We start from the raw sequence: 25,033 nt of genomic DNA, 5'->3' as shown, positions 1-25,033 counted from the left end.
GAGATGTGTTGGCTCGGTTAGACCTCGATTACATGTCCCTAATATATGTTTTCCTTAAAACTATCGATCTTCGTGTGTGATTGTCCGTACACCCTTATCCTCTCCTTTTTTTTCCTTCGCGAGCGACTGTTTCCCTTCTGACTAACTATAGAATAAGCTGAAATGTATATACATAATAGATATAATAATAGATTTAAGAATTGAGTATGATGAGCGTGAGTGTGAATGCGAGTGTGAACATTGTACAATATCCTTATATCCCCTCCTTTTCCAAAAGAAACTATGTCACCCTTCTAATCTCGAGTCGACCGCGAGTAATCGGTTTCCTACTTTATTAACCCTAGATTTAAGGAAACATGTTGATATATACTAATAAAAGTATAGCTAAGAGTTCGGCTCCTTTAAACCTATGTAACTGAGCCTGTAAAAATAAATGACTTAAATAAAAAAAAAACGTTTTTATCATAGAAGAACACCCGAATGCAGTCACAGCACCTAGGTTGTGAATTCACCTAGGAAAAAATTTTGCTAGTTTTAAATTCTATCATTAAACACAACTTTTCAAAAAATAGCGGGGGACAAACGACACAGCATAGGCTGTAAATCAACCGAGAAAAAAAAACACTAATAGACCCTGAAAAAATGATCGGTTGAGGGTCTCCGATATCACGAACACCAGGACTAAAAATCACAATCTCTTGAGGAAAATTACAAAGTACATCAGACTTGGTCAATAAGTCACTGATAAACATTATAGGGAAATATCAAGAAAATGTCTGTAAAAAGATTCTCACTACGCTCACTGGGCGTCCTAACCAAGCTAGTCCCTACGTGAAAAGTTTTTCACTAACCGAAAAAAATGTACTTTCAGTGGAGACCCCCAGGTAGTGGTGGGGGACAAGTGAGCAGGATTCTGGAAAAGCAGCTGAAATGCCAGAGGCAGTGGCCACCATCAGCAACGGGCACCGCTAACAGCCAAGCCACCAATGGTTGTCACAGCCAGAGATGCCAACCTTCCTGATTTATCAGGATTTCCAGACTTTTTGATACGTTTTCTGATATCCTGACAAACTCTCAATTTTGCCTGATTTTTCCTGAATGATCCTGATTTATCCTGATTTTGTACTGTTTACTTTATTAGAATGAATATCATCCGTAATAAATATACGAAGTTTTCTTGGTTGCAAATGAGAATTGTCATAATAGCCTACATAAAAAAGCTCTCCAGTCCGCACTTGTTCAATCTTTTTTTGTTTATTATTTATATACAATAGAACTCGGATTATCCGCTGGTAAGACTACCGCGGATAACACAACAAAGGATCAAAAATGAGGTACAAACATATGTTTCAGCATGAAAACTATGTGTAATCAATACAGAAATCATTAAAATATCCATCTATAAGGTCGTGTACACCAGTGGTCAAGTAATGTAAAAGTTATGACCAAAAAAAAGAGCATGAGCCTACCAATTCCAGACAATTTCCGGGAAGGCCTATATATCTAATATGAAACTCGCTGTCGCGAATAATCCGCAGCGCAGATCATCCACTCGCGGATAATCGGGGTTTTACTATATTCCTAAGCGATTCGCTTTATCGATGATACCCTGTCGACATTTATTAACCCCTTCGCGTACGATTTAATTTTCAAAAGAGCGAACCAAATGCAAACGCTCCGATGGGTCACGCATCGAGTAATTCCTCTACTCTGCTGCGCATCTTAGCACCTTGTGATATGCAAGTGCACCACGAGAGAGACTCGATGTTGTACATTTTGGCACAGTCATCTCACATCGAGTGAGACTCGATGTTATACGTGAAGGGGTTAAAGCTTGATATTGGCCGGGAAGAAAGATACTCTGTCTGATTAGCACGCCCGAGGGGAGTTTTAATCGTTATATTTTGAATGAAAATAATTTCTTGTTGTTTTTTCAATACTTAAAACACGTAGTCCTAATTCTTATTTGCAACTTTGTCTATACATTTCCTGATATTTCCACAAAAACTCATCATCATTAGTGTAAACGTGAAGAAGGATCTTACGCCATTCAGTGGCGTCGACTTTCGGATTTGGTAAATTAATAAACACAAACGCTATTCGTACAAGCGTCGCCTCTCTACTGTATTCTGTCAACTGACATCTGTGTTCAAAGAAAAGACTCTCGGGGCTTAAATACTAGTTTACAAAAATAGGCTTAAACTCTACACAGAATATTTACAAATTATGCTGGGCGGAGCATCGCGCCAGCAGTTAGAGTGGGCTGTGATGGCCTTGGTCAGACGCGTTCTTCAGAGAGAGAGGGAAAGCACTTCTTTGTGGGTCAAAGTAAATAGGAAAAGAAAGTGCTGAAACATGTGTGCCGGATGCGCGCCACATGTTTGGTTAAATTTCTGCTGCTAGCTAAACTCGCAGCGGGGCGGAAGGAAGACAAACTCGCCGCTGCCCTTGGTGCGCGTCGAGTTATACAATCATAAATAGTAAACGAACCCTTGGGCCAGATTGCTGGCTCGGGTATCGTATCACATTTTATGTTTATATCGCCCAGCGCCCTCGGGGGTGGTTTATTGCCTTAGAGGCCTTGAATATTGATGAGTTGGGTTTAAGCGTGATCATATTACACCTTTCCCCTTTCGGAGAATGACGTAACATTGAGAAGTCATTCAAGTTAAATTAGGTGGAAAGATTCGTCTGACCTTACAATTTTAGTGTTTATTCAATGTTTGTGATATGTACATTTTTCGTGTATTCAGGTAAAAATTAAGTTTGTTTATAAAGATTATCCTTATAATATGATTATACGGATTGTCTTCGTTGGGTGTTCTATTTGCTTATAAATATATTTATTTTTAATATTTGTTTAATATATACATTTTACATTTGATAATAACTGTCGGAAGGATTAACTGCTAACTAGGTATCCCTTTCCCCTTAGGGTGGGGTTGCTCATATGGTATTATTCTGTTTTTATGTACAGTCTGGACTTTATTGGTTTGATCATCTCTTATTGTTACGTTAGGGTGTTTAATGTCAATTATTATATATGGTCCTACGTATACTTTGTCTAATTTGGATCTGTTTTCGTTTGATAGAAATACTAGATCATTAATGGCTACTTTTGATGGTCTAGCCATGGTTTTCTGTGTCTCATTTCTGGCTTTTCTTACCTTATCAATTATTTCCCTAGCGGTATTTGATGCTATTTGTAGTTTATATTTAAGTTCTTTGTAATATAAATCCATGTTGTAAATTGGTTCTACATATGTGCTTGTTGTGAGGTTTTGTGGTAATTTAGCATTCGTTCCAAAAACTAACTCGAATGGAGTGTATGAGAAATCTGTGTGTGGTGTTGTGTTGTAGCAGAATGTGTAGTAAGGCAACCATTCATCCCAGTCACTCTGTGCTTGGTTGACGAATTGCCTTACGTACTCGTTAAGACAACGATGGTTCCTTTCCAGGCTTCCTATTGATTGAGGGTGATATGGAGTGGAAAAATTTTGTTTAAGCTTCAGTAATGAAGCTATGTTTTCGAATAACTCGTTCTTATATTCAGTTCCTTGGTCTGTTTGGATGAGTTTTGGAATTCCATAGACCAGAATTAAGTTTTCTATGAAGGCTTTGGCTATGGTGGATGCTTGTTTGTCTATTGTGGGTTTAATAATGATGTATTTTGTTAAGTTGCATTGAATGGTCAGTGCGTATCGGTTTCCATTATTGGATCTGTTAAATGGTCCAATTGTGTCAATCGATACGCAGTCGAATGCTTTTTGGGGTGTTTTAATTTCGACGAAATTTTCGTTTGTTCGTATTGTGTGTTTATTTTGCTGGCATTTTATGCACTTCTTGATGTAGCTACTGATATCTTTTTTCATGCCACTCCAAGAATAGAGTCTGCTTAACTTTTTGTATAGTCTGGTGACTCCTGTATGTCCACCAGTGGGTGTATCGTGATTGTTTTTTATAATTTCGAACCTTTCGTTTTGGCTTTCTATCACACGCTTGGGTGTGTAGAGCACTATTTGCAAGTCTTTGAGCGTGTCATTACAAATCTTCTTAAAGGTTTGCACGCTGCATATTTGGAAAATTACGCTTGATAACGCTAGAGCTATCATGCTAATTTTCAAGTTTTTGGCCATATTTTCAACTTTCTTTACTAGTTTTCCCAGGGATTCTTTTGTGTTGCTTGCATTTTCAATTATTGTCGACGACTTTTCTTTGGTTCTTTTTTTATTCATTATTGCGCATTTCAAATTTTTGTTTCCGCTAGCGTTTGTTTCTTTATTCATTTCTAATGCGCGTCCGCATAGAAGTTTAGGTAGGTTTTGCCACTCTCGGGGTTCAATAGCCTCGTACGCTCTGAGCTGATCAGACTCAGTATCGTCGGGGTTTGAATTATTGTCTGTAATTTCTGTGTCGTTATTCGTTTCGTTTAGTTTTCTAGTCATTGCTCTGGTTTGTATACCCAGGACTTTTATAGTTTTAAGTGCCTCGGAATTAGTTGCTATTCGTGATAGCGCATCTGCAGTCACATTTAGCTTACCTTGAACGTATTTTACATCAAAATGGAATTCTTCAAGATCCAACCTCATTCTTGTGAGTTTTGATGAGGGATCTTTCATTGAAAATAAATATACTAACGGTCTGTGATCCGTTTTTACTGTGAATTTCCTCCCGTAGAGGTATGGTCTAAAGTACGTAATTGCCCAGTGAATTGCTGTCAATTCCTGTTCAATTGTCGATTTATTGGCTTCACCTTTTGTGAAGGCTTTGCTTGCGTATGCAATGGGTAGTTCTATACCGTCGTTTTCTTGGGCTAAGACGGCGCCGCATGCTATTTTTGAAGCATCGGTTATTAGGGTGAATTCTTGTGTGAAATCGGGGAATTTGAGAACTTTTGGTGAGATAAGTTCGTTTTTCAATTTATTGAATGCATTTTGGCATTCGGGAGACCAATCAAATTTTGCGTTTTTTCTGAGCAATTTGTTTAATGGGTACGCTATTTCTGCGAAATTTTGTATGAACCTCCGGTAATAGTTGCAAAAGGCAACAAAACGCCTCACTTCATCTGCTGATGATGGTGTGGGGTAGTTTGTTACCGCTGAAAACTTTGATTGGTCGGGCTGTATACCTGCCGCTGAAATGTTGTGACCTAGATATGTTACGTCTGGTCTGAAGAAGGAGCATTTTTTGGGATTTAATTTTAAGTTGTAGTTTTGTAATTGTTTGAAAACGTTTTCCAAGTTAATAAGGTGATGGTTTATTGAGCAGCCGACGACGATGATGTCGTCGATGTAAAGGAATGCACATTCAGGTGGGAGTCCGCTAAGTGCTATGGACATCATTCTCTGAAAGCTATTTGGTGATATATTTAGACCGAATGGTAACCTATTGAATTCGTAGTGGCCGTTAGAGGTCGAAAATGCTGTGTACTTTTTTGATTTTTCGTCAAGTTCGATTTGGTGGAAACCTGACATTAAATCTAGGGTTGTAAAATATTTGGCTCTGCCCAAATGATCGAGGATTTCGTCGATTCTTGGTAGGGGGAATTTATCTGGGGTTATCTTTTTATTTAGTTGTCGAAAGTCAACCACTAATCGCCATTTTTTATCTTGAGTATTTGATTTCTTTGGGACTAAGAGGATGGGAGAATTGTATGGTGAGGTGGAATTTTGGATTATTTTGTTATTTAGCATGTGGCTGATTTGGTTATTTATTTCTGAAATTTGTGCTTCCGGGGTTCGATAATTCTTTATGTAAACGGGTGTCTTGTCTTGAAGGTGAATGGTTTGCTTGTAGAAGTTGTTGGTTGTCAATATGTCGTCTTCTAGTGCAAAAATGTCGTTGTATTTAGTGCATAATTCTGTTAATTTCTCCTGGGCATGTTGGGGTGTATGATTCAAATTGAGTTCCTTAATCAGTTTCTCGTGTCTACCTTTTGGGTTTTCTCCTAATTCCGTTGTAATGTGATTTATGGTGTATTCTTTAAGGGGGATAGTGGTGGGGGCAAAGGTTTTTGGGATTGATGTTGGTGTGGTATTTGTGTTAATTATTGTAATGAATTGTGAGTTTGGGTTTATTATTGTGTTTGCGCAAAAAATGCCTGGTTTGATTTCTTGTGCGATCACAAGGGCATCATCGTTTAGGTTGAGTGACGGGAAGTGTTTTATAATTTGGCATCTAGGGGGAATAATGTAATTGTTTTCCCAGCTATCTTGAATCGGAATTTCAATTTTGGTGTTTTCATAGTTGAAGGTCATTAGCCATGTTTTGAGGCATAGGTTACATTCATATTTGGTGAGGAAATCCCTGCCTAAAATGCCATCTGCAATTATAGGAAACTTGTTGTTGACGATTTGAAATTGGTGTGGAATTTGGATATCGTCAAAAATGATATTTGTATTTGTGCTCGCTATGGATTCGGTCTTTCCCTCCGTAACTCCATTAATAATGCATCTATTTCCGGGGTGTATTAATTGTTTTCCGTTAATTTTTTCTTCTTTTACTATTGAGATGTCAGCGCCTGTATCAATTATTAATATACATGGTTTGCTTGACATTTGTAAGTATAGTGTAACGAACATTGAACAATTCACATCGCATTTAAAAATATTTAATGTTGGTTTCCGTAATGTTTGTTTTCCTCCAATGTCAATGCCGGTTCGGACTGGAGGGCATCCGTCGGTTGTGACTCGTTTCCCGTTAGGCGGATGTATTGCTGAGGGCGGTTAAAATTTGTATTCCGCCTATTGTTGTTGTTGTTATTTCGCTGTGGGTTTATGTTTGAGAATTGGTCTCGAACTTGGTTTTGCTGGCCAAAACGGTTATAGTTATTACGCGGTTGGTTTTGGAAATTATTTTGGTTGAAATTGTTGCGGTTGAAATTGTTTTGGTTTCTACCGCGGTTATGGAAGTCGTTTGGCCTGCGCCTGTAATTATTATAATGTGTGTCAACGTTGTTGTTGAAACGGTTGGCGTTTCTGTTGGTTTGCGAGTATGCAAATACTGATGCGCTCGCATTATTTAAGTTTTCCTCCAACGCTTTAGTCATCGCGTCGGAGTATGAATTGAAATTCCCTGCTCTTATGATGAGCGAGGTTTTTTCGTTTTTTAACCCTCCGGCTAAATGTTTGACGCCTTCTTTGTTTGCCATAGATTTGGCAACTTGGGGCGGAATTTCTTTAGCGGTGTACGCTGTTTCCAAACTGAACACCAATTTTTCTAAATCCAGGCAAAATTGTTCGATTCCACCGTTTTGTTTCAAGTTAGCCATTTTAGCTAGAACTTGTTCCGGTGGGCTGGTCGTTATTTTAGCTTTTAAAATTTTGCTTATCTCGCTCACCGATGTCGGTGTTTCAGTGAATGCATTTCTCGCCCGTCCCTCTAGTTTGGTTAGTATGACGTTAATTATGGTTGCTTTGTTTTCCGGTGTTTCAAATGTTTTCACCAAGTTTAAAGCGTCAGCGAAGGCTTTCAGTTTGTCTATGTTTCCGTCGAATTGCGGAACTATAGACGATGTAGTCTTGATTATTTCGAGTATGCTAGCCATTTTCGGTTTTCTTTGTAACCTGAGGCAAAATAGGACGGCTAGCGCAATTTCCTTGAGTGTTCTTGGTCTACCCTTTTCGATTGACGCCTTAATTGCGTTCAAAAGTTGGTCCGCCTTTTCGGTTATTTTTATGATTTCTGAGCCGTGGGTTGTGTCTAGTAACGTAGACGACAATTTTTTAATCTGTTTCACGAGCGCTTCCGCTTCCGTGAGGCGTTTGGCTAAAGTACTTTTCCTTAGTTTTCTGACCAGTTCCTGTTGTATAGTCAGGTGTATATGTTTTAGTTTTTGTATATTCAATTGGATGAGCTTTGTTACTTCGTCCATTCAAGGAGACAAGGAAAAATGGTTATCGGTAAAGAATTTATTATGCTGAGGCTGCGTTCGAACGCATGTTTTAAAATTTTCGAATTCTTTTAGACGGTGTCGACTACGGCTGCGTGAGCTTTTGCCGCTTGCATAGCATGTGCATTCATGCATGCCTTATATGCTTTGTATATTTTCGAAATTAGTAGTATGGATGTGAGGGCAAGTGTGACGCAGATAATCGCTCCTTGAGCTTCGTGCATTACACTGTGGTTCTCTAGGTGATTTAAAATTTGGATTTGAGCGTCGCCCGTGTTACTAACGGGTTTGGTATTAAATAACCCCATGTTCAACGGTACATATGTAAAACCAATTTTGTGGGTATTGTAATTGCTTTTTTTTTTTTTTTTTTTTTATTCCTACTACCTATTCCTACTGCCGCGTGGGTATTACGATAAAAAGTATTTTGTGCCTCGACTATAAATTTATTACATGATATCCGTATATAAAAGGATTAGACTAACTCGAGTCTGACTTACGCCACGTTTTCTCCGCAAGTGTCCTCTTCTCGGGGGTGGGGGGGGCGTGGGTGCCTCTGCGTCCGTCAGATCTCAGGGGTGTCCAGTTGGATCCAAATCGATGTTCATCATTTTTTTTTTTGAAATACTGCTTGGCTTGTAACTGCTATTTATTCTGTTCCACTACTTCACTGTCCGCTGTACGATTGTGGTTCCACTTATGTTTTATGCTCGTACACTGGTCATTCGTCCTTCACTTCAACGTGGTTACAACCACTTTACACTAACGGTTTTTCGTGGGGTTCAATTTCTTCGCCTTCTTGGCGATTTTCACCGAATTTTTCTTTATTCAAATTACCCGCACTCACACTGCACCCGGGACGGTTCAAAAGTTCGTTTAACTTCTTTTTTTTTTTTTTTTTTTTTTTTTTTTTTTTTTTTGTAGAGAATTTTTCAGTAATAACCAGTCGGGTCCAAGGTCCGCATTTTAGGCTGACTTCAACACGCGATCACGGAATCGGTTCACTGATCGTAGAACTTGGTTAACTGATCGTGGAGCGCGGCTATTGGTTTCTGTAACGATAGCGATAACTGGCCATTTGCCACTTTGCCATCACGCGGGCCATTTGCACTTTTTCACTAGTTCCGAAGTGACTCGGTGTCACTGGTCGCCATGTAAACGTGAAGAAGGATCTTACGCCATTCAGTGGCGTCGACTTTCGGATTTGGTAAATTAATAAACACAAACGCTATTCGTACAAGCGTCGCCTCTCTACTGTATTCTGTCAACTGACATCTGTGTTCAAAGAAAAGACTCTCGGGGCTTAAATACTAGTTTACAAAAATAGGCTTAAACTCTACACAGAATATTTACAAATTATGCTGGGCGGAGCATCGCGCCAGCAGTTAGAGTGGGCTGTGATGGCCTTGGTCAGACGCGTTCTTCAGAGAGAGAGGGAAAGCACTTCTTTGTGGGTCAAAGTAAATAGGAAAAGAAAGTGCTGAAACATGTGTGCCGGATGCGCGCCACATGTTTGGTTAAATTTCTGCTGCTAGCTAAACTCGCAGCGGGGCGGAAGGAAGACAAACTCGCCGCTGCCCTTGGTGCGCGTCGAGTTATACAATCATAAATAGTAAACGAACCCTTGGGCCAGATTGCTGGCTCGGGTATCGTATCACATTTTATGTTTATATCGCCCAGCGCCCTCGGGGGTGGTTTATTGCCTTAGAGGCCTTGAATATTGATGAGTTGGGTTTAAGCGTGATCATATTACATTAGCATAATCTCTTGAAATTTATCTCGAAGCTGAACTTGTTCGTTATTCTCGAAGCTCCAGGATAAAATGTTTGAACTGTGTGAAAGATGGCGAAAGATCGTGGAACAAAACTGTGTACATAAACTTGAATAGACATATGTGCCTATAGGAATCATGCGATTGTGTTTCCAAAAATCGGTTCAAACTTTTCGGACAACACAATATGCGCTATCCTGATTTCTCCTGATTTTTATTTTCACTTTCCCTGATTTTTTGAGATAATAGTTGGAAACCCTGGTCACAGCGGTTGAAAAGTTACAAGCGGATGTCTTTCTTCTTCTCTCCTCCTCTCCAAGTGTAGACCGATGAAAATGAGGCCAGGAAAAGCGTCTATTTTCCGCAGGTGACGCCAACAGCGAAGCCACATCTAAGGGCGATGAGATGATTAACAACACCGGAAAAATAGAATATTCTATATAGGTGGCAACTTTGGTCCATAGGCGTCCACTTGCATTGGTGTAAGCGTATCCTCGAACTTGGGAAAAAAAATGGAAATTCGCCGTCGCCACCCATCTACCGTATTCTTAAGATTTGGCCCCGTGCGACTTTTTTTTGTTTCCAAACTTGAAAAAGTCACTCGTCGGCCAGAAATTTGAGTCGAATGAGTATTTTTCAGATGGATTAAAGAAGTTGGAGCATCACTGGGTCAAGTGTATCGTGCTAAAAGGAGACTATGCTGAGAAATAAATCGCCACTTTTCCAAAATTTTTGTTTATTTAGGCTGAGTACTTGTCGAACTGCCCTCGTACAAATACTGCATTGTATGAAAAGTAGCGCAAAACCGGTTTGTGTTGAAAATATTGAATTACTGTGTGTGTGTCATTTGGCTCAAACCAAATCAAAATAAAAGATGCTCGATAGTTTGATTTTCTATCGTGCTGAAATATTCTTATCAAAATATGAACGACAAATGATCTGCTAACAAAATTTTTTTCACATGAATGAAAAAAGTCACAGGAGGGTTGTGTCCGAGAAACGACCGCATAGTTGATGTAGGATTCCGTTAGGCTATCTGTTTATTTTGGATATATTTGAAGAATTACATCGTTGAACTCTTTGATAATGATTTGGTGGCTCTGAAAAGGGCCGTTTTGTTTGGTTGTTGGCTATTGTTTGTTCACTCCACCAGTATTTACCGAGTGATGATGACAGAAGGATGGTAAACAGTCGTGGCGTATCAGATAAAAGCTACCGAAGTGGAACGATCCTAGACGATCCTAGACGAGATGCTTCATGTGTTATGTATGGATGAACTAAAGAAAAAAAAAATAACCAATGTAATATAAAATAATTACCAATACCGAATTCAATTATCAATTTTTCTCATCAGTAAAAACATGTTACTTTAATATATAGAAAACATATCTGAAATGGAAAAGGTAATTTTCTTTTATAATTTTCACTTTCTGAGTGTTTATTCAACCCAATGAGAATTTTAATTGGACTGACAACAACCAATACTATATGCATATAAGAAATCACTTTTTCTAATATTTTTTTACTTTTCCAATTTTCCTTGGGTGAAAATGAACACATTAAAGTTCCCAATTTAAATTTTATTTGCTAGAGTTAATCGTATTAATCACCTTACTTGCAATGCTCCCGACTTGCATGTATTTGCAATGCCGATTTCCCCCGGGCACCTTGGTTTTGATATCTCTGTTAGGGAACACATTTCGGTAGGAACAAGAGTACCCCCAACTTTCATGTATTTGCAATGTCGATTTCCCCCAGGTTGCTCGGTTTTGATACCTCTATTAGGGAACACATTTCGGTGGGAGCAAAAGTTCCAGCTACTTTCATGTATTTGCAATGCCGGTTTCCCCCAGGCAGCTTGGTTTTGATGTCTCTGTTAGGGACCCGCCGCATGTGTCGTCAATTTCGACCAATCAGAAGTGGGTATTTCCGTTAGGATAGGGGTTGAGATTTTTCAGTTGTTCAATTTTTCAATTTCGAGTAAGTTTCATGACATATATTATTTGATTCAATGTAAAAAATTGTTATGGAGTACCGAAACCGATTGACGCAAAAATTTCATCAATCCATCATGAAATGACTGAGCAATAAGCGTTTCAAATTGGACAATTTTCATGATGTGCTCGATTTTCGATTTCCAATTTGTACCCCAATATGTTCCCGAAAGACGTAATCCTACGTCAAAATTAAACCTTCGTGCCGTGACGCGCGATGCTCGGTGTTTTGTTCACTAGTTAGTACAATTCGGTGCTCTCTCTCTCTCTCTCTCTCTCTCTCTCTTTCTCTCTCTCACGATCTATTCATATATTCGCTCCTGGTACGATATGATAGGAGATACTTTTACACTCTAGGATTCTCTCTTGACATGATGGCATACGGGATACTGGGAAATACAGGTGAAGATTGACTCTACAGGATTCATAAATTTAATCAAACTGTTTTATTTGGTAACGAGAATCTGAGAAGTCATTTTTTCCAGAAACAATTGTCGTATTGAAAAAGGAGAACAAGGCTGACTTGCGACCATAGGAATGGATATCCGTTATTATATGTGTTTTCGGGATCATCGAATTGAAACTTTTGATAAGCAACAAACACGTTTTATTTCCTCGCTTTGATAAAAACAAAATGTAAGAATAAATAAATTCAAAAAGGACGCTGAGCGCGATGTGTGATCCGTAAAACAAAATTCCACTGTAATGTTGTGAATTTAGTGTAATGATTACACTTCATTACAATACACAGCTATTTATTGCCACTCGTGTTTGTGCTTGCTGTAGTAACAAACATCTGCTTGACGGTTATGTAAACATTTTAAAAACAATTTCACTACTTTTGTATGCTCGTGTACAGTATTTGTCGCAAAAAACTTCTACACTCCTAAGTTTGAGTAACTGTTCACATATTTTCTAAAAGTCTTACAAGTTCCACAAACTGTCTATACACTACTATATAGATATCTGGTTGATGCGGCTATCTCTGGCAATTTATTGTTTCTTGTAGTTGTTGATTTGCTGACTAGACGAGATTCTTACGACTCGTAAGACTTGCAGTCTGTTAGTTCATACGGACTAATTAATACCTACGAATTACGTGTCATAAATTACATAAATATTACTATGGATGACTTACATAATTATCGTGTTTACGCGAGTACTTCTGGGTAATATCAATCATATTTGTTTTCATGCTTTTTACTAAAAAAAAGCTAATATTTATTCATAATGTTTTGTTCGAATTTTGGAAGCATTGGAAACTCTTATCGAAAAGAAATCTAAAACAATGGGAGACTTTCGAATGTTTCGCACTAGCAAACTATGAAGCGAAGACCAAAATTAATGACTAGATCGGTTGCCGAATTTGAATTTGTTTTGTTTTGAACCTGATTTTTTATCATTCCAACCATACGGTACGACTAGCTTTGTTTAGTTGGACACGAAACGTCCAAGGGCAGCGTACACCTCGGCACGCTTCTCGTCGATCATCGCATGCATTGCGGGACTGTACGGATCAAACTGCAGGATTCGTTTCTTTCTCCTATAAATTCCTTCCTTTCTCATCAACGCACAAGCAAGCATCTCCTTAAAGTAGATGAGTTCATAGTTTGTATTATGTTGATCAAAAAACACTGTTGAAAACATACCTCATTGATGGGAAATCTAAGAAATTTCAGAATACTGCGAAGAGTTCCCTCGACGTTTTCCACCAGGTCGTCGTAGAAAACCAACTTAACTTCTCCGGTGAAATTTTTCGCCCAGGATAGATTGGTCTGTTCCCAGGCCCACAGTTTATTTTTGACGAATTGTGTCCAATCTGAAAAAAAAGACATTGAAATCTGAGGTAATCGGGCAATGCTTGGCCAATCTACATCTTCCTTTGGTACGTCGGTAACGATCTGGGGAAGCAAAGCCTACATGTCCTCCGCTTTGACGATTAAATTCAGCTAGTATAGCCTTCTCGGGATCCCTGATCAGGAGGATGGCTTTCGCAAAGGGAGCCCATGCATTTGGACCCCATTCGTGCGATTTTACCACGAGGACCTGAAACGGAGGACGGGAGATAGTTTGGTTTATTTGAATGCAAAGTATTGTAGGGATTCTCTATTCCTGAATTTGTAATTTTATAATACACTGTAATACACTTTTGACTTGTTTTTGAGTTTCCGTAGATACGTGGATAATTTGAATGGAACGCGCAAAAATAAAAAAAATACCAGTTGTGCCCAATTGCAAACATGAAATCATCGAGAAACTTTATGACCGGGCGCAAGTCCTAGTCAATGAATACTGTTGATAGAGTAGACTCATACTCTGTAAAACGAAAAGTTTCTCACAAGGAAAGGCGCCTAGTGCCAGGGTACCTTTCACAGTAGCCCTTCCTGTGTTAATGCATAACTCTAGCACGGTGGACTGGCTATTCAAAAAAAACTGAAAACATTCAAACGAGGAGCGGAAATAGCGAGCGAAAACAAAACATTCATTGTTCTAGTTGAAAAAATTAAATCAGACACCTTTCAGCTACTAGCATAATCTCAATGAGCTTTAAGACCGCAGGACATGACGCAGTGGAAGCAAATCATATTAGATTGGGAAAAACGAAATCCATTCTCCTCGGTAAATGGCTAGTGATCGATATCTCGCGCTGTACAGGGTCTTTCAGACCACGCAACAAATTTTAATAACTTCTACAAAAGTGAAACGATTTTTATTTAAAAAAAAAAGAAAATAAAGCTTATTTCAGGACATTTTTGATGTGACCACCTCCTTTTTCGATAACGTGTTTTAAACGGTGAACAAAATTCTTCATGCACAACTCTAACATTACGACTTCAATGCTGTTGAAAATCCGAGTTATTTCTTCTTTAAGGTGAAGGTGGAAGGAAGCCAGTGTAGTAGTATAGGTGAAACCATGTGTAAAAATGGGGTAATAGTGTTTGTGAGAGAAGAGCAAAACAGTTTATTTTGATGTTGGAACTTAACTATGTGGCGCTTCACTGACACGAGTCTTAGAATACATTTGAAAAAAATAACAATTTAATACTGAAGTAAAATGTATGAACGATGTGTTCCGATGAACAATTGCAAATATAAATATGTATAGAAGGTATGATGTAAAATTCTGATCATACGCGAGCGTAACATGAGCAAATTTATAACACATGCGAATTGGGGCTCTTTTGGTATTAACAAGTTCTTCCGCACAGTAACTCGATGTTGATAGTTCCTTAATATTTTCCTTCGTTGATCGTATTTTTTGTCACATATTCACGTTGGAGAGCTTTCACCATTTTTTCTTCGTTGGCCGAGGCATTTTGATTGAATGTAATACTTTTCCGTTTACTTTTTTCAACAGCAGAGGCAACCGTGGCAGTGTTCCGAGTTCTGCAATACAATTTTCTTAACCAATGTTAAAGTTGCTAGAACTTACATTACAGACTCATTAAACGTAAAAATAATAATTGTATTGATATCAACACAATTTTATTTTATTGATTTTCATGACATGAAACGCTATGACTCATGAATAACATTTTGTTGAGTGTTTTTTATAGCTGTTCCGATGATGTTGTCTGGCATTAGTGTCGAAAAAATAACGATGTTTTCACCAATACAAACAAAACCATGGCGGAAAATTGAAAAATGAAAATTTAACTTTCAGAGCACTAGCTCGAGTTTTCCGACGTTTTTCATTATACATTGCGACGGCAGATGAAAAATCAATGTCTTGTGAGTAATCGATTAGAGTTTGGTTGATCTTACTTGCTGGGAAGAGTGCGAAAACGATCATTTTCTATACACTGTTTCGCAAAATTATTGATTTTCGGGCGAGGGGTAAGGGAGGGAGAATAAAGGAACAAAGGCCATTGTGGCAGCCATTTGTGGCTTCCTTTCACCTTCACCTCAAGTTCCTCCAATATTGTGGCTTATTAACATAGTAACAATGCTTCACGTACCCCCAGAGGAAGTAATCGACGACGAGAAATGTTGAAATTCTTATCTTAAGAGAATACAGTTTCATTAAGGCTTTGGTTGCTCGAGTAATTCAATTTCACTAATTATACATGTTCTTGTAAATTGACACTAAAAACCATCCGATCAGACAGAACGAGTAGCCGAATATTATCGTTCCGAAGTGGGGAATGCAGTGTTAGCATCGACGGAGCGATTTTTTTTTTAATAAGGAGCTATTCGATTTTTTTTGCATGAGACCCTGTATAAGTACAATCGACTACGCTAAGTGGCATTATAAAGATAGGATTTGGTGTAGGCACATTATTCAAGTCACAGTTTCGCTCCAGCTAGAAGATGCTGATATCACACACCGCGGTTTTGCTCGATACAAAAAAAGAATGGAAGAATGGGGGATAGATAACGCACACAGTGGTGCAATTTTGTTCGGTGGAGGCACTGGGTTCAGGGTTGCCACAAATATAGAAAAAAAACTGGAAGATTGTTCTTAAAAAAATTGAAAGATAACTGGATCCTGTAAAACCGTTTTATTTTAAGAAGATCGGCCTTGATTTATCTAAAATTATTTTTTTACATATTCCAATGCTTGAGAAATAGAAATTGCTTCGAAGCATCGTGTAGTGATTATATGTTGTTCATAAAATAGCGAAATGAGCTATTTAGGGGCTGTCCACATACCACTTGGATACAAAAAGCACGATATTGAACTCCCCCCTCCCCCTCCGTAGACAAACGTGGTCCACGTGGACATTCTTTGAATTAAATTTTGAATTAAAAAGTACCAAGTAATTACCTCGATTGCACCCTTATTCCATTTCAAATTTGTTTCATGTTAGATGTTGTTTCTTAAGGCGCCATTCCCAATTTCGTAACGCTAAAAATCCGGATTTTAGAACCACCTTCCTCCCCCCCCCCCCTACGTAACGCAATTTCCTATTTCCTAATACCCAGTAAGTAACGCAACCTCGGCCCCCTTGTCGCGTTACGTAATTTGTGCACGACGCCTTATTAATGAAAGAAAACGAATTTGGGGAAATGAATTTTGGGAAGAACTTTCTCAGAAAGGACTGTTTCAAATGACTTTTCAATCACATGCCGTAGCTTGGCCGAATACGTTTTTTTAATTGATTGAGAACTAAGGATGACCTTCGAATTATAAACTTGTTGCAATTCGTGCGAAATTTGCTGCTAATTTTATAAATGAGTGATAGTTTTCTATTTAGTTCTATAGTTATGAAACACTGGTGTTTTCGTTTTTCGAATGTTTTGCTCGTGAACAAAACAATAAAGTTAAAATTGCCAATCTTATAAACGAAAATGGTTATTATACCTTACCCTATATACATCATTTCAAGCAAGCTCTTACATATCTCTGGATATCTCTAGTGGTTCTAACGTTATGACACGTAATGTAGTAAAATTAAAAAAAAAATTGCTCAAATTTCACTACCTCACGGAAGTGTACATCGTATGTCTGCTCTCCGTCTTCAAACCTTTTTAACTGTGCGTATGCTTCGTATGGTGGCTCTCAGTCACCATAGAAATGAACTAAAATAAAAATAATCAAGACTTGTTGAGGGACTTATTTTGAAAGTTTTTTAATATGAAAACAGCACATTAAAACACACTATTCAGTAGATACATATATAGAGTTCACAAAGAATTGAATAAAACTTGTTTATCTTTATAATATTACAAATTATGTATCACTGCTCTTTCAAGTAAAAATAATTTCGACCAGTACTACAACAATGTCAAAACTGACGCAAATGTCGATCGCCTACACCAAAAAGCTACCGGAATCTATTTTGCTGATTTTCTGGGGCGTTTGTGATTCCGATACAGCTTAATCTTGCATCATGGCAACGTGTCGACCCATTTCTCCCTTATTGTGAGTGAGTATAATTTGGTAGTTTATCAATAAGCTCTTGATCAACCTAATAAATCTTCACAAACTGCTGCATGATTCGTTCTCTGACATCAAACCGTTAGATAATTTACTTTTGAGACAATTTCATTTTAAGCATTTTCAACACCTACGAATTGTGCCATTGTGTCCACATTGAAAAGTATTTGAAAAAAATATTATGTAGCTCAAACATTTTATTGTTTGATACGCGCGAACAAAAATGATTCTTGTAAATGGGAAACAGAATTCATTGATTTTAAAAATTTAGATGTGATTTTATTTTCCTAAATATTTGTGTCACGTGTCCACGTAGACATTAACTATATCCCTACCCTCCTCACCGTGGACAAGCATGGACATTTTCATAACACCTCCAGACTTATGACCTTCTGAACTTTAGAATGATTTGGAGGACCTATAACATCTGATGTGATAAACACAAAGTCCGCGAAACACGCGGGCTCTATGAACCATTTTGGGTAAAAACTCTTGCTATGAACATTGCACTAGTCGTGGTTGAAATGGTAGATCAGCTTGTCTGAGCTCCACAATGTTTTTAAGGACCTAGAACAGTGTTGACTCAACCTTTTTTCAGAGGGGCCACAAACAAGTCATGGCATCGCGGACCGCAAAAAAAAAAAAAAATAAACGGTGGTGTCCACGCCACGACCACATTGTTGAATGTGAGCGTTTCGCAAAACAAGAAAACACCAATTCGAGGAGATTTTCCAATTTACTCTCAGGATTAACTTGCAAAGTAAATTATATTTCCATAGCTCCAAAATATGACTTTCCAAAGAACACTCAGAACTGTCTCAGAAAATCCGAACCGAATAGGGTTAGGAGTGTCCACAGCAATCGCTGCGGAACAAAATGTCTCTTTCAGTTTTCCACCGAAGAACGCGACTGAAAAATACCTTCATCACATCCGGCTTGAAATGCGCTGTACTTTGATGCCTCTTTTAAACCATGAATAATGCTCGAACTCACCTAAATTAATTGATTGTTCGTAAAAAGTTACAAAGAAGTCATTCACGATTTATCAGCCATTCTATTAGCGATCTTATGGCAGCGATAGCTAGGCTCTCCGAATAGTCTTTTTCAAGTCCGAGTGTTCAGTTTGGTTTTCTAAGTTAGTCTTTTGGAGCTAGACACAAATAAACTAAGAAAGCCTGATAGTCTGAGAAAGCTTCTTTAATTCAAAACATCATCATAATCACACCAATAAATCCGAATACGCTCCTGAGTTCTCAGAAGTTCTCTTCCAGCAAAAAGTTATAAAAATCAGTTCGCTTTTGATTGCTTATTTTATTATTTTAGAATGCATCGAAACAACTTTTTAGCCGAATGTTTCGGTGGCCCTGAGCCTTCTCATCGATGGGTTTCCGTGGCAGTTTAAGATGTGTGATTCATGATTCATTCTTGTTTTCGAGGAATATTCGCGAGATTTGTGTCCTCATTGCCAATGCACGTAGCGTAATTAGTATACATCGTGAATTTTTTTCTCGTGATAGAGATGGTATGGCCCGGGACGATTACATATGTGTTCTCCCACCACCGTTATCTATTTGATAAAAAAAATCAAGAACTCCTACTTGTGATTCAATCATACACAACCACATAACGGTTTGAAAACTAACGCGGTAAGTCCTATTCAATATTTCTCTTCTGCTTTGCTTCTGCTTGTCGTTGCAAGCTCTACACTATGCTTGCTACGCACATATTCTGAGAATGAATTCTGAAGTGAAAAATGATGCACGTCCGTTCAACACGGTAGCAAAATAGAAACTGAGGTTGGCCAGGGATAGCACAATATTTATGGTACTTTCATAGAAAACGGGCGGCATGCATCAACCGTAGACCAATTTTGACTTCTATTGACTTTCAAGCATATTTATAGATTTTTGTGATTTCACCAACATTTATAGATTTTTGTGATTTCAATAGTATGCTTTCAATGTAGTCTTTGAGTTATGAAAAAAAGTTTTTGGATCAATAATTACTCATACACTTTTTAAAGTGATTGTCATACCACTTCGTTCAGCCTACAAAAAGGTATAATCGCTCAAATTCTTGCATCCCAAACATAATGCTCTCGTTTTCGAAATTATAAACTTACACCCCAGTACAAATGCAGATATTGTATGGTGCAAAAATACAGAAGTGCTCTCCGCAAGACGGCATGGAAATTGGCGTTGTGCTTTCACCGAATGAAAGCACACCACTGTGTGCGATATTTATCTTCCATTACTCCTATGTATCGCGCAAAACAGCTGTGTCTGGTGTCAGCACTGAGAAATGCTGCTGTCTGCTAGCTGGAGCGATACGGTGACTTGAATAGTATTCGCATGGTTTGAATTATAGAGACCTTAAAATTTCATAGATTTTTCACCAATTTGAAAACCCGCTGCTAAACTCACGGCTTTGACGAAGGGGATTTGGAAAGCCTTGCTGATGTCTGGAAGCTAGCTGGATAGCCGATGAATCGTAAATGTTGTTAATCGCGACTAGTTTGTTTATAGTCAATAAATTGAAAACAACGGAGCTTAAATTGCAATATTTTCTCTATCCTCAATGTCTGTAAAACGAACTGTGTGAACTTCCTATTTGTATCTCATGAAAACGTGATCTGTTTTTTTATTTGGCATCGTTACTAAAAGACGTATTCCTACAAAAAAACAGATAATTATTTCTCAGGTTTTGATTATTGTTACACATACAATATTGTTTAAAATAGAGTAACACCAGATGGGCTAACCAGAAGACCTCGCCGGGCCGCACGTTGGTTATAGCTGACCTAGAGCATCTGTCATTTATATAAATTCAAAGACAGTGTAGCACGTTGCTGCACATTAAAAAAGTTAGCACCCCTTTAGCGGATCGATCGAACGATAAATGTCAAAACACAAAATTGGTCAAGGGATAGGAAGGGTGAGGAAGGGGTAATATATATACATTGTGAATATATTTTTACATGGATGAAATGGAGTACACATAACACATAAAAAAACTTGATAATATTTCTAAAAACTGGAAAATTTAACTGTTTGACTGGATCCAGAAAAAAAACTCGAAGAATCCAGTTTGAACTGGAACACGCTGACCGCGTCGATTTGCCGTCTGAAAGAGAGTGCATCTGTATTTTTGCACCCCATCTTTTATGCACCTGTATTGGGTGTAAGTTTTAAATTCCGAAAACGAGAACGTTACGTTTGTGGTGCAAGGATTTGAACATTAATGCTTTTTCGTCGACTGAAGGAAATATCATCGAAATCACTTCATTCGAAAGATAAAATGTGTATGAGTGATATATGCTACTTATTGACTCAATGTTTCCGTAGCTTAAAAGCTTTTATTTACGTTTCCATAGCTCAAAAAGTGCTTTGAAAGTAAACTATTGAAATCACAAAAAAATATAAATATGGGTACATAATTTAAAGTCCAAGTCCAATTTAAGATTGGTCAGTGCTTGATGTATGTCGTCGGCTGGCTGTGAAAGCACTTTAAATATTGTGGTTGCGCTGGTCTACATCAGTTTCTATTTCGCTACCGCGATGAATGGACGTGTAAAATTGTTCATCTCAAAATATGCGCGAAGTAAGTATAGTGCAGAGCTTGCACTGATGGGCAGCCCATCGATCCTTTTTAGGATCACCGAAATATTCGACTAAAGAATGATTTTAAAAAATTCTATACATTCTAAAATTATACCCGAATTAAAATACAGCCGGAAGGGAGCTGGAATTGATTGATGTATTGATGATGATGTTTTGAATTATAGAGGCTTCCTCAGACTCTCAAACGTTTTCAGTTCATTCACCTTTAGCCTTAAAAAAGGCTAATTTGGAAAACTAAACTAAACACTCGTTCTATTTGGGATCTACTGTGTAAGATCATGCAGTTTTTTCAATGAAAAAACGGTGTAATTGATTACAAATTCAGATTTTCAATTTTTTCTTTGTAAGTCTATATAGAAAAACATTTTAGAAATATTGGTTCGATTTTTGCATAACCTAAGGCGCGTATCCCTAACCTGTCCTGTCCCACAAAATTATTGCCCTTCTAACCTCGAGTAATCGGTCGTATCCTACTAAACATAGCATTAAGTAGAAATTTTGTATAAACAAATCTTGAATTAGCATCTCCGTAAAGCTTATGCGATTGAGCCTTACAAATAAATGAATTGAAAAAAAAAGTCTAATGGTGGCCGTTCACTGTTTGCCCGGAGGTCAAATATTTGATATTTTTTGACAGATAAGGTTTGATTTGATATTTGTACAAACACTATTTTGTTTGCCACCCTTCAATTTTCAACAGTAGTAAACAATATCAAACACCGAACATGGAAAAAAATCAACTGAAATATTCAAGGTAACCTAACCATGTACCGACAGGTTCGAAGAACAGACTGAAAAAATATTTTAGGCATCCAATAATTGAATATTTGCTTGTCGTGTTTTGTGTAGAAAATATTTGATCAGTACACGTTGACCAAATTTTATCTGTCAAAAAGAGTCAAATATTTGGCTTTGGTCAAACAGTGTATGAGCACCCTAAGGCGCATTAAAGTGATTTTACAAGGCAGCGGGAAACTGTGTTTTTGGAGTTAACGGGTAGTGTCAACTATATTGCCACCCATCTTTTCAATTGTTTCAATAGTTGAATTTTTATTAAAGGTAAATATGTGTAAATATGTAAATATGTAAGGATAATGTTCTCTGAAGTTGAAATCGATCCCTTGCCTAATTTCCACGGCCTTATAAATAGTTAATGAATGGGGACTTCAAATTCTGGACTGGTCAGCTTGTTTACCGGATCAAAACCCTGTCGAAAACTTAGGAGGAGTGATCGTACGAATAGTAGTTGCAGCTTACAAGCAGTATGAGAGATTTGAAGTACTTAAACCAGCAGTATCCTCTGCGTAGAACGAGATGCAAACTACAACATGGCACAGCTTGGTCGAAACCACCTCGGATAGGTTATTTGAACCGCGTGAAAACTACGACTACGAATTAGAAACTTATTGTAATTAATGTAAAATTAGCGTAGATTTTGTAAAGAAGTAAGAGTTTTTCCATCTGGTTCTACAGTTTTTTGTTTTTGAATGTTTCGCGTCTGAACACAACAATGAAGTTCAAATGGCCAGTCTTACAAACGAAGATAGTACACTGTATACTTCAATTGAACTTCTTATATCTCTGGAAAATCAGAAGAGATTCTATAGCTATGACACGCAGTGTATAACTAAGACTTCTGTCGAATACAGTCTACGAATCAAAGAGAAAATAGAAACTCACCGATGAATTGGCTATATTTTCCGCAGGAAAACCACTTTTGAGTAGGCCGTAATCTTTGTACACGCTGCCAGTATATATCCCTAAAAATGAATAACAATTACAATATTTTGCAGACTCCGTCGATCACTTGGAGAATAATACCCGTCGATTGCTGCAACAAATACCGCAGCCACGTGTTTCCACTACCAGGGAAGGATACCAGTGCTGTTAGCTCCCGATTGGAAGACTTCTGAGCCGGCGAGTGTTTATCACTTGCTACCATATCACTAACTGCTATCTTACTATTAAATTTGTTGTTACTATTAGGCCATTGCGACGAAAACGACGAATGCTCAGCTCCGGTCGCTGTTCGTTTGTTGTTGCGACTGACATCGTTGTGCCGTTGCTGCTGCTGCTGCTGCTGTTGTTGCTCGTGAACGATCCGGGACTCGTCCAGTTTGAAGTTACGAGTTTGGACCTTTTTTACAAAATGTCCAGGGAAGGTTTGTAGCAATTTGATGGGCTTCGGATCCGGCCTGGGGCTGTCCATGTAGCGCAGCTCGCTACACCATTGCAGTGGTGGTTTTTTGCCCAGCAGTCCCAGGTCCCGTGTGCGCAGGGTTTCAAACTCGCCATAACCTCTGGCGTGGTTACGCTTCTGCTGTGGATTCTGCAAACTGACGAACGATAGGAATAGTATACCGGCGATGTACACCAGGATGGTACCGGCCAACCCGAAGAGTCGCCAACCTCGTAGGGCCATAGCAGAGCATTTTATTAGAGCTGAAATGAAATTAGAAGAATTAAAATATGAATTATTAATGTTCGTCTGGAGAGTGTTCTGTTCAACCCGAAATGCACGCACTCGATATTTCTGTTCTCCATTAATCTCATAAACGTCTAGTTTATGTTACGAGCAAAACATCCTCATGCGGACAGTGAAGATTTATGCTGCTAATAAAAATGAAATTGGCTACGAGAGAAAATATAATATCGTATAATCAATAGGGGCACTCAGATCTTGATTTCCATATAGATCTTTGAGCTCCGATTTCCGACGCTCTGAGGTTGGGTATTAATCAGATGACAAACAGTTGTTATACACTCTAAGCTATTCGATACAGATTCGATTCGAATCATTCAAGCGTAGATAAGAGCTCACCATATGAAAAAGCCATAGCACAAGAGCAACAATGGTGCATTAAATCGGAAAAAATAATGTATGAGCCATTCATTAGAGTAAACCCAGTAGGTGCATCTGCTGTCGAACTGTGTTGGAATTCAATATTTAGAATTCCCAAAACCTCTAGTCAAACATTGTCGACATTGTATATCAATACTTAATAAAAGTGGTGTTCATTTCGATACTCAATCTTCATTATCTATAAGTGGAGCACAAATGAAACACTCCTCCAATTATTCGTGATTCATTATGAATAGAATAGATTAGTTGGATCTATATATTCATCAATCTAATTACTAGCCTCTCGTCCTTGGTAATCGATATCCCCCAAACTACTCGACATTACCTAAGAAACTACAACTATGAGCATAATGTGCCGTCTCAATTTACATAATAAACACTAGGAAACGCCAGAAATGTGTTCGCATAAAACGCAAACATTAACTCCAATTATACTATCGCGACCATAAATCAGTGGCACAATTCGACGGAAGCGACGATACTAAGTAATCATTCAGCATTCTGGCATGTGCTGCACCCACCCACGCATGCACGGGTGGGCAGTGTTTAACTGTTCCGTCAATTTTATTGGTCATATTTTACTGCAGAAGAAACGTTTTCTGAATCCATCCATTTGGGGGGCGGCCCACCGATCAGTTCATTGGAACGGATGGAGGGGGACATTCCGGGAGAGTGACATATTTTGAGTGCGGATAAATTCTTTCGGGCGAGATTTATTGCAACCTAAAACAGTCTGAAAGAAAATTAGGGAAATGTACTACTTCGAACTTGTTTGTATACATTTCTTCAATTACAAACAATAATTTGAAGGTTTATGAAAATTGCTGAATGTTTTCATTTTATTTTATTCTCATTATACCGTTTATAATATTAAAAACATATGGTGAGAAATGTAGATTTTTAATTAAATTGAGATATTAATTGAAGAATTTGAAATTCTGTTAGATGGTCCCACATTCGTTTGTGATTTTAAGTAGGTTCCGTTTCTATGAAATAACGTAAACGTTTGCAAG

The 25,033-nt window shown here is 38.1% G+C and overlaps 2 protein-coding genes across 3 annotated transcripts in view; both read right to left on the bottom strand.

The window, feature by feature from the left end:
• Nucleotides 1–6,610: 6,610 nt before the first annotated feature.
• Nucleotides 6,611–7,546, bottom strand: LOC129774104 (probable cyclin-dependent serine/threonine-protein kinase DDB_G0292550). Its single transcript, XM_055777803.1, has one exon. It carries the CDS (start codon nt 7,544–7,546, stop codon nt 6,611–6,613), a length of 936 nt encoding a protein of 311 aa, XP_055633778.1.
• Nucleotides 7,547–12,222: 4,676 nt separating this feature from the next.
• The window catches only part of LOC129777425 (WSCD family member AAEL009094), a 91,962-nt gene continuing 79,151 nt past the window's right edge, over nt 12,223–25,033 (bottom strand). For both annotated transcript variants that reach the window (XM_055783680.1, XM_055783681.1), the window contains 5 exons: nt 22,979–23,599; nt 22,838–22,917; nt 13,531–13,702; nt 13,306–13,475; nt 12,223–13,243 (listed from right to left, as the gene is read on the bottom strand). In XM_055783680.1, coding sequence (XP_055639655.1) covers nt 13,088–13,243; nt 13,306–13,475; nt 13,531–13,702; nt 22,838–22,917; nt 22,979–23,579 — 1,179 coding nt within the window. In that variant the 5' untranslated portion in view covers nt 23,580–23,599 and the 3' untranslated portion in view covers nt 12,223–13,087. The remainder of the gene's footprint in view (nt 13,244–13,305; nt 13,476–13,530; nt 13,703–22,837; nt 22,918–22,978; nt 23,600–25,033) is intronic.

Source organism: Toxorhynchites rutilus, chromosome 3 (genome assembly GCF_029784135.1).
Source record: "Toxorhynchites rutilus septentrionalis strain SRP chromosome 3, ASM2978413v1, whole genome shotgun sequence".
NCBI classification, from domain to species: Eukaryota; Metazoa; Arthropoda; class Insecta; order Diptera; family Culicidae; genus Toxorhynchites; species Toxorhynchites rutilus.
Note: the sequence above shows the minus strand (reverse complement) of the source record. Positions and strands in the feature narration are given on the sequence as shown.

Coding starts and splice junctions, on each gene's coding strand:
- LOC129774104 (XM_055777803.1), bottom strand. CDS start 7,546: ATGGCTAGCATACTCGAAATAATCAAGACTACATCGTCTATAGTTCCG.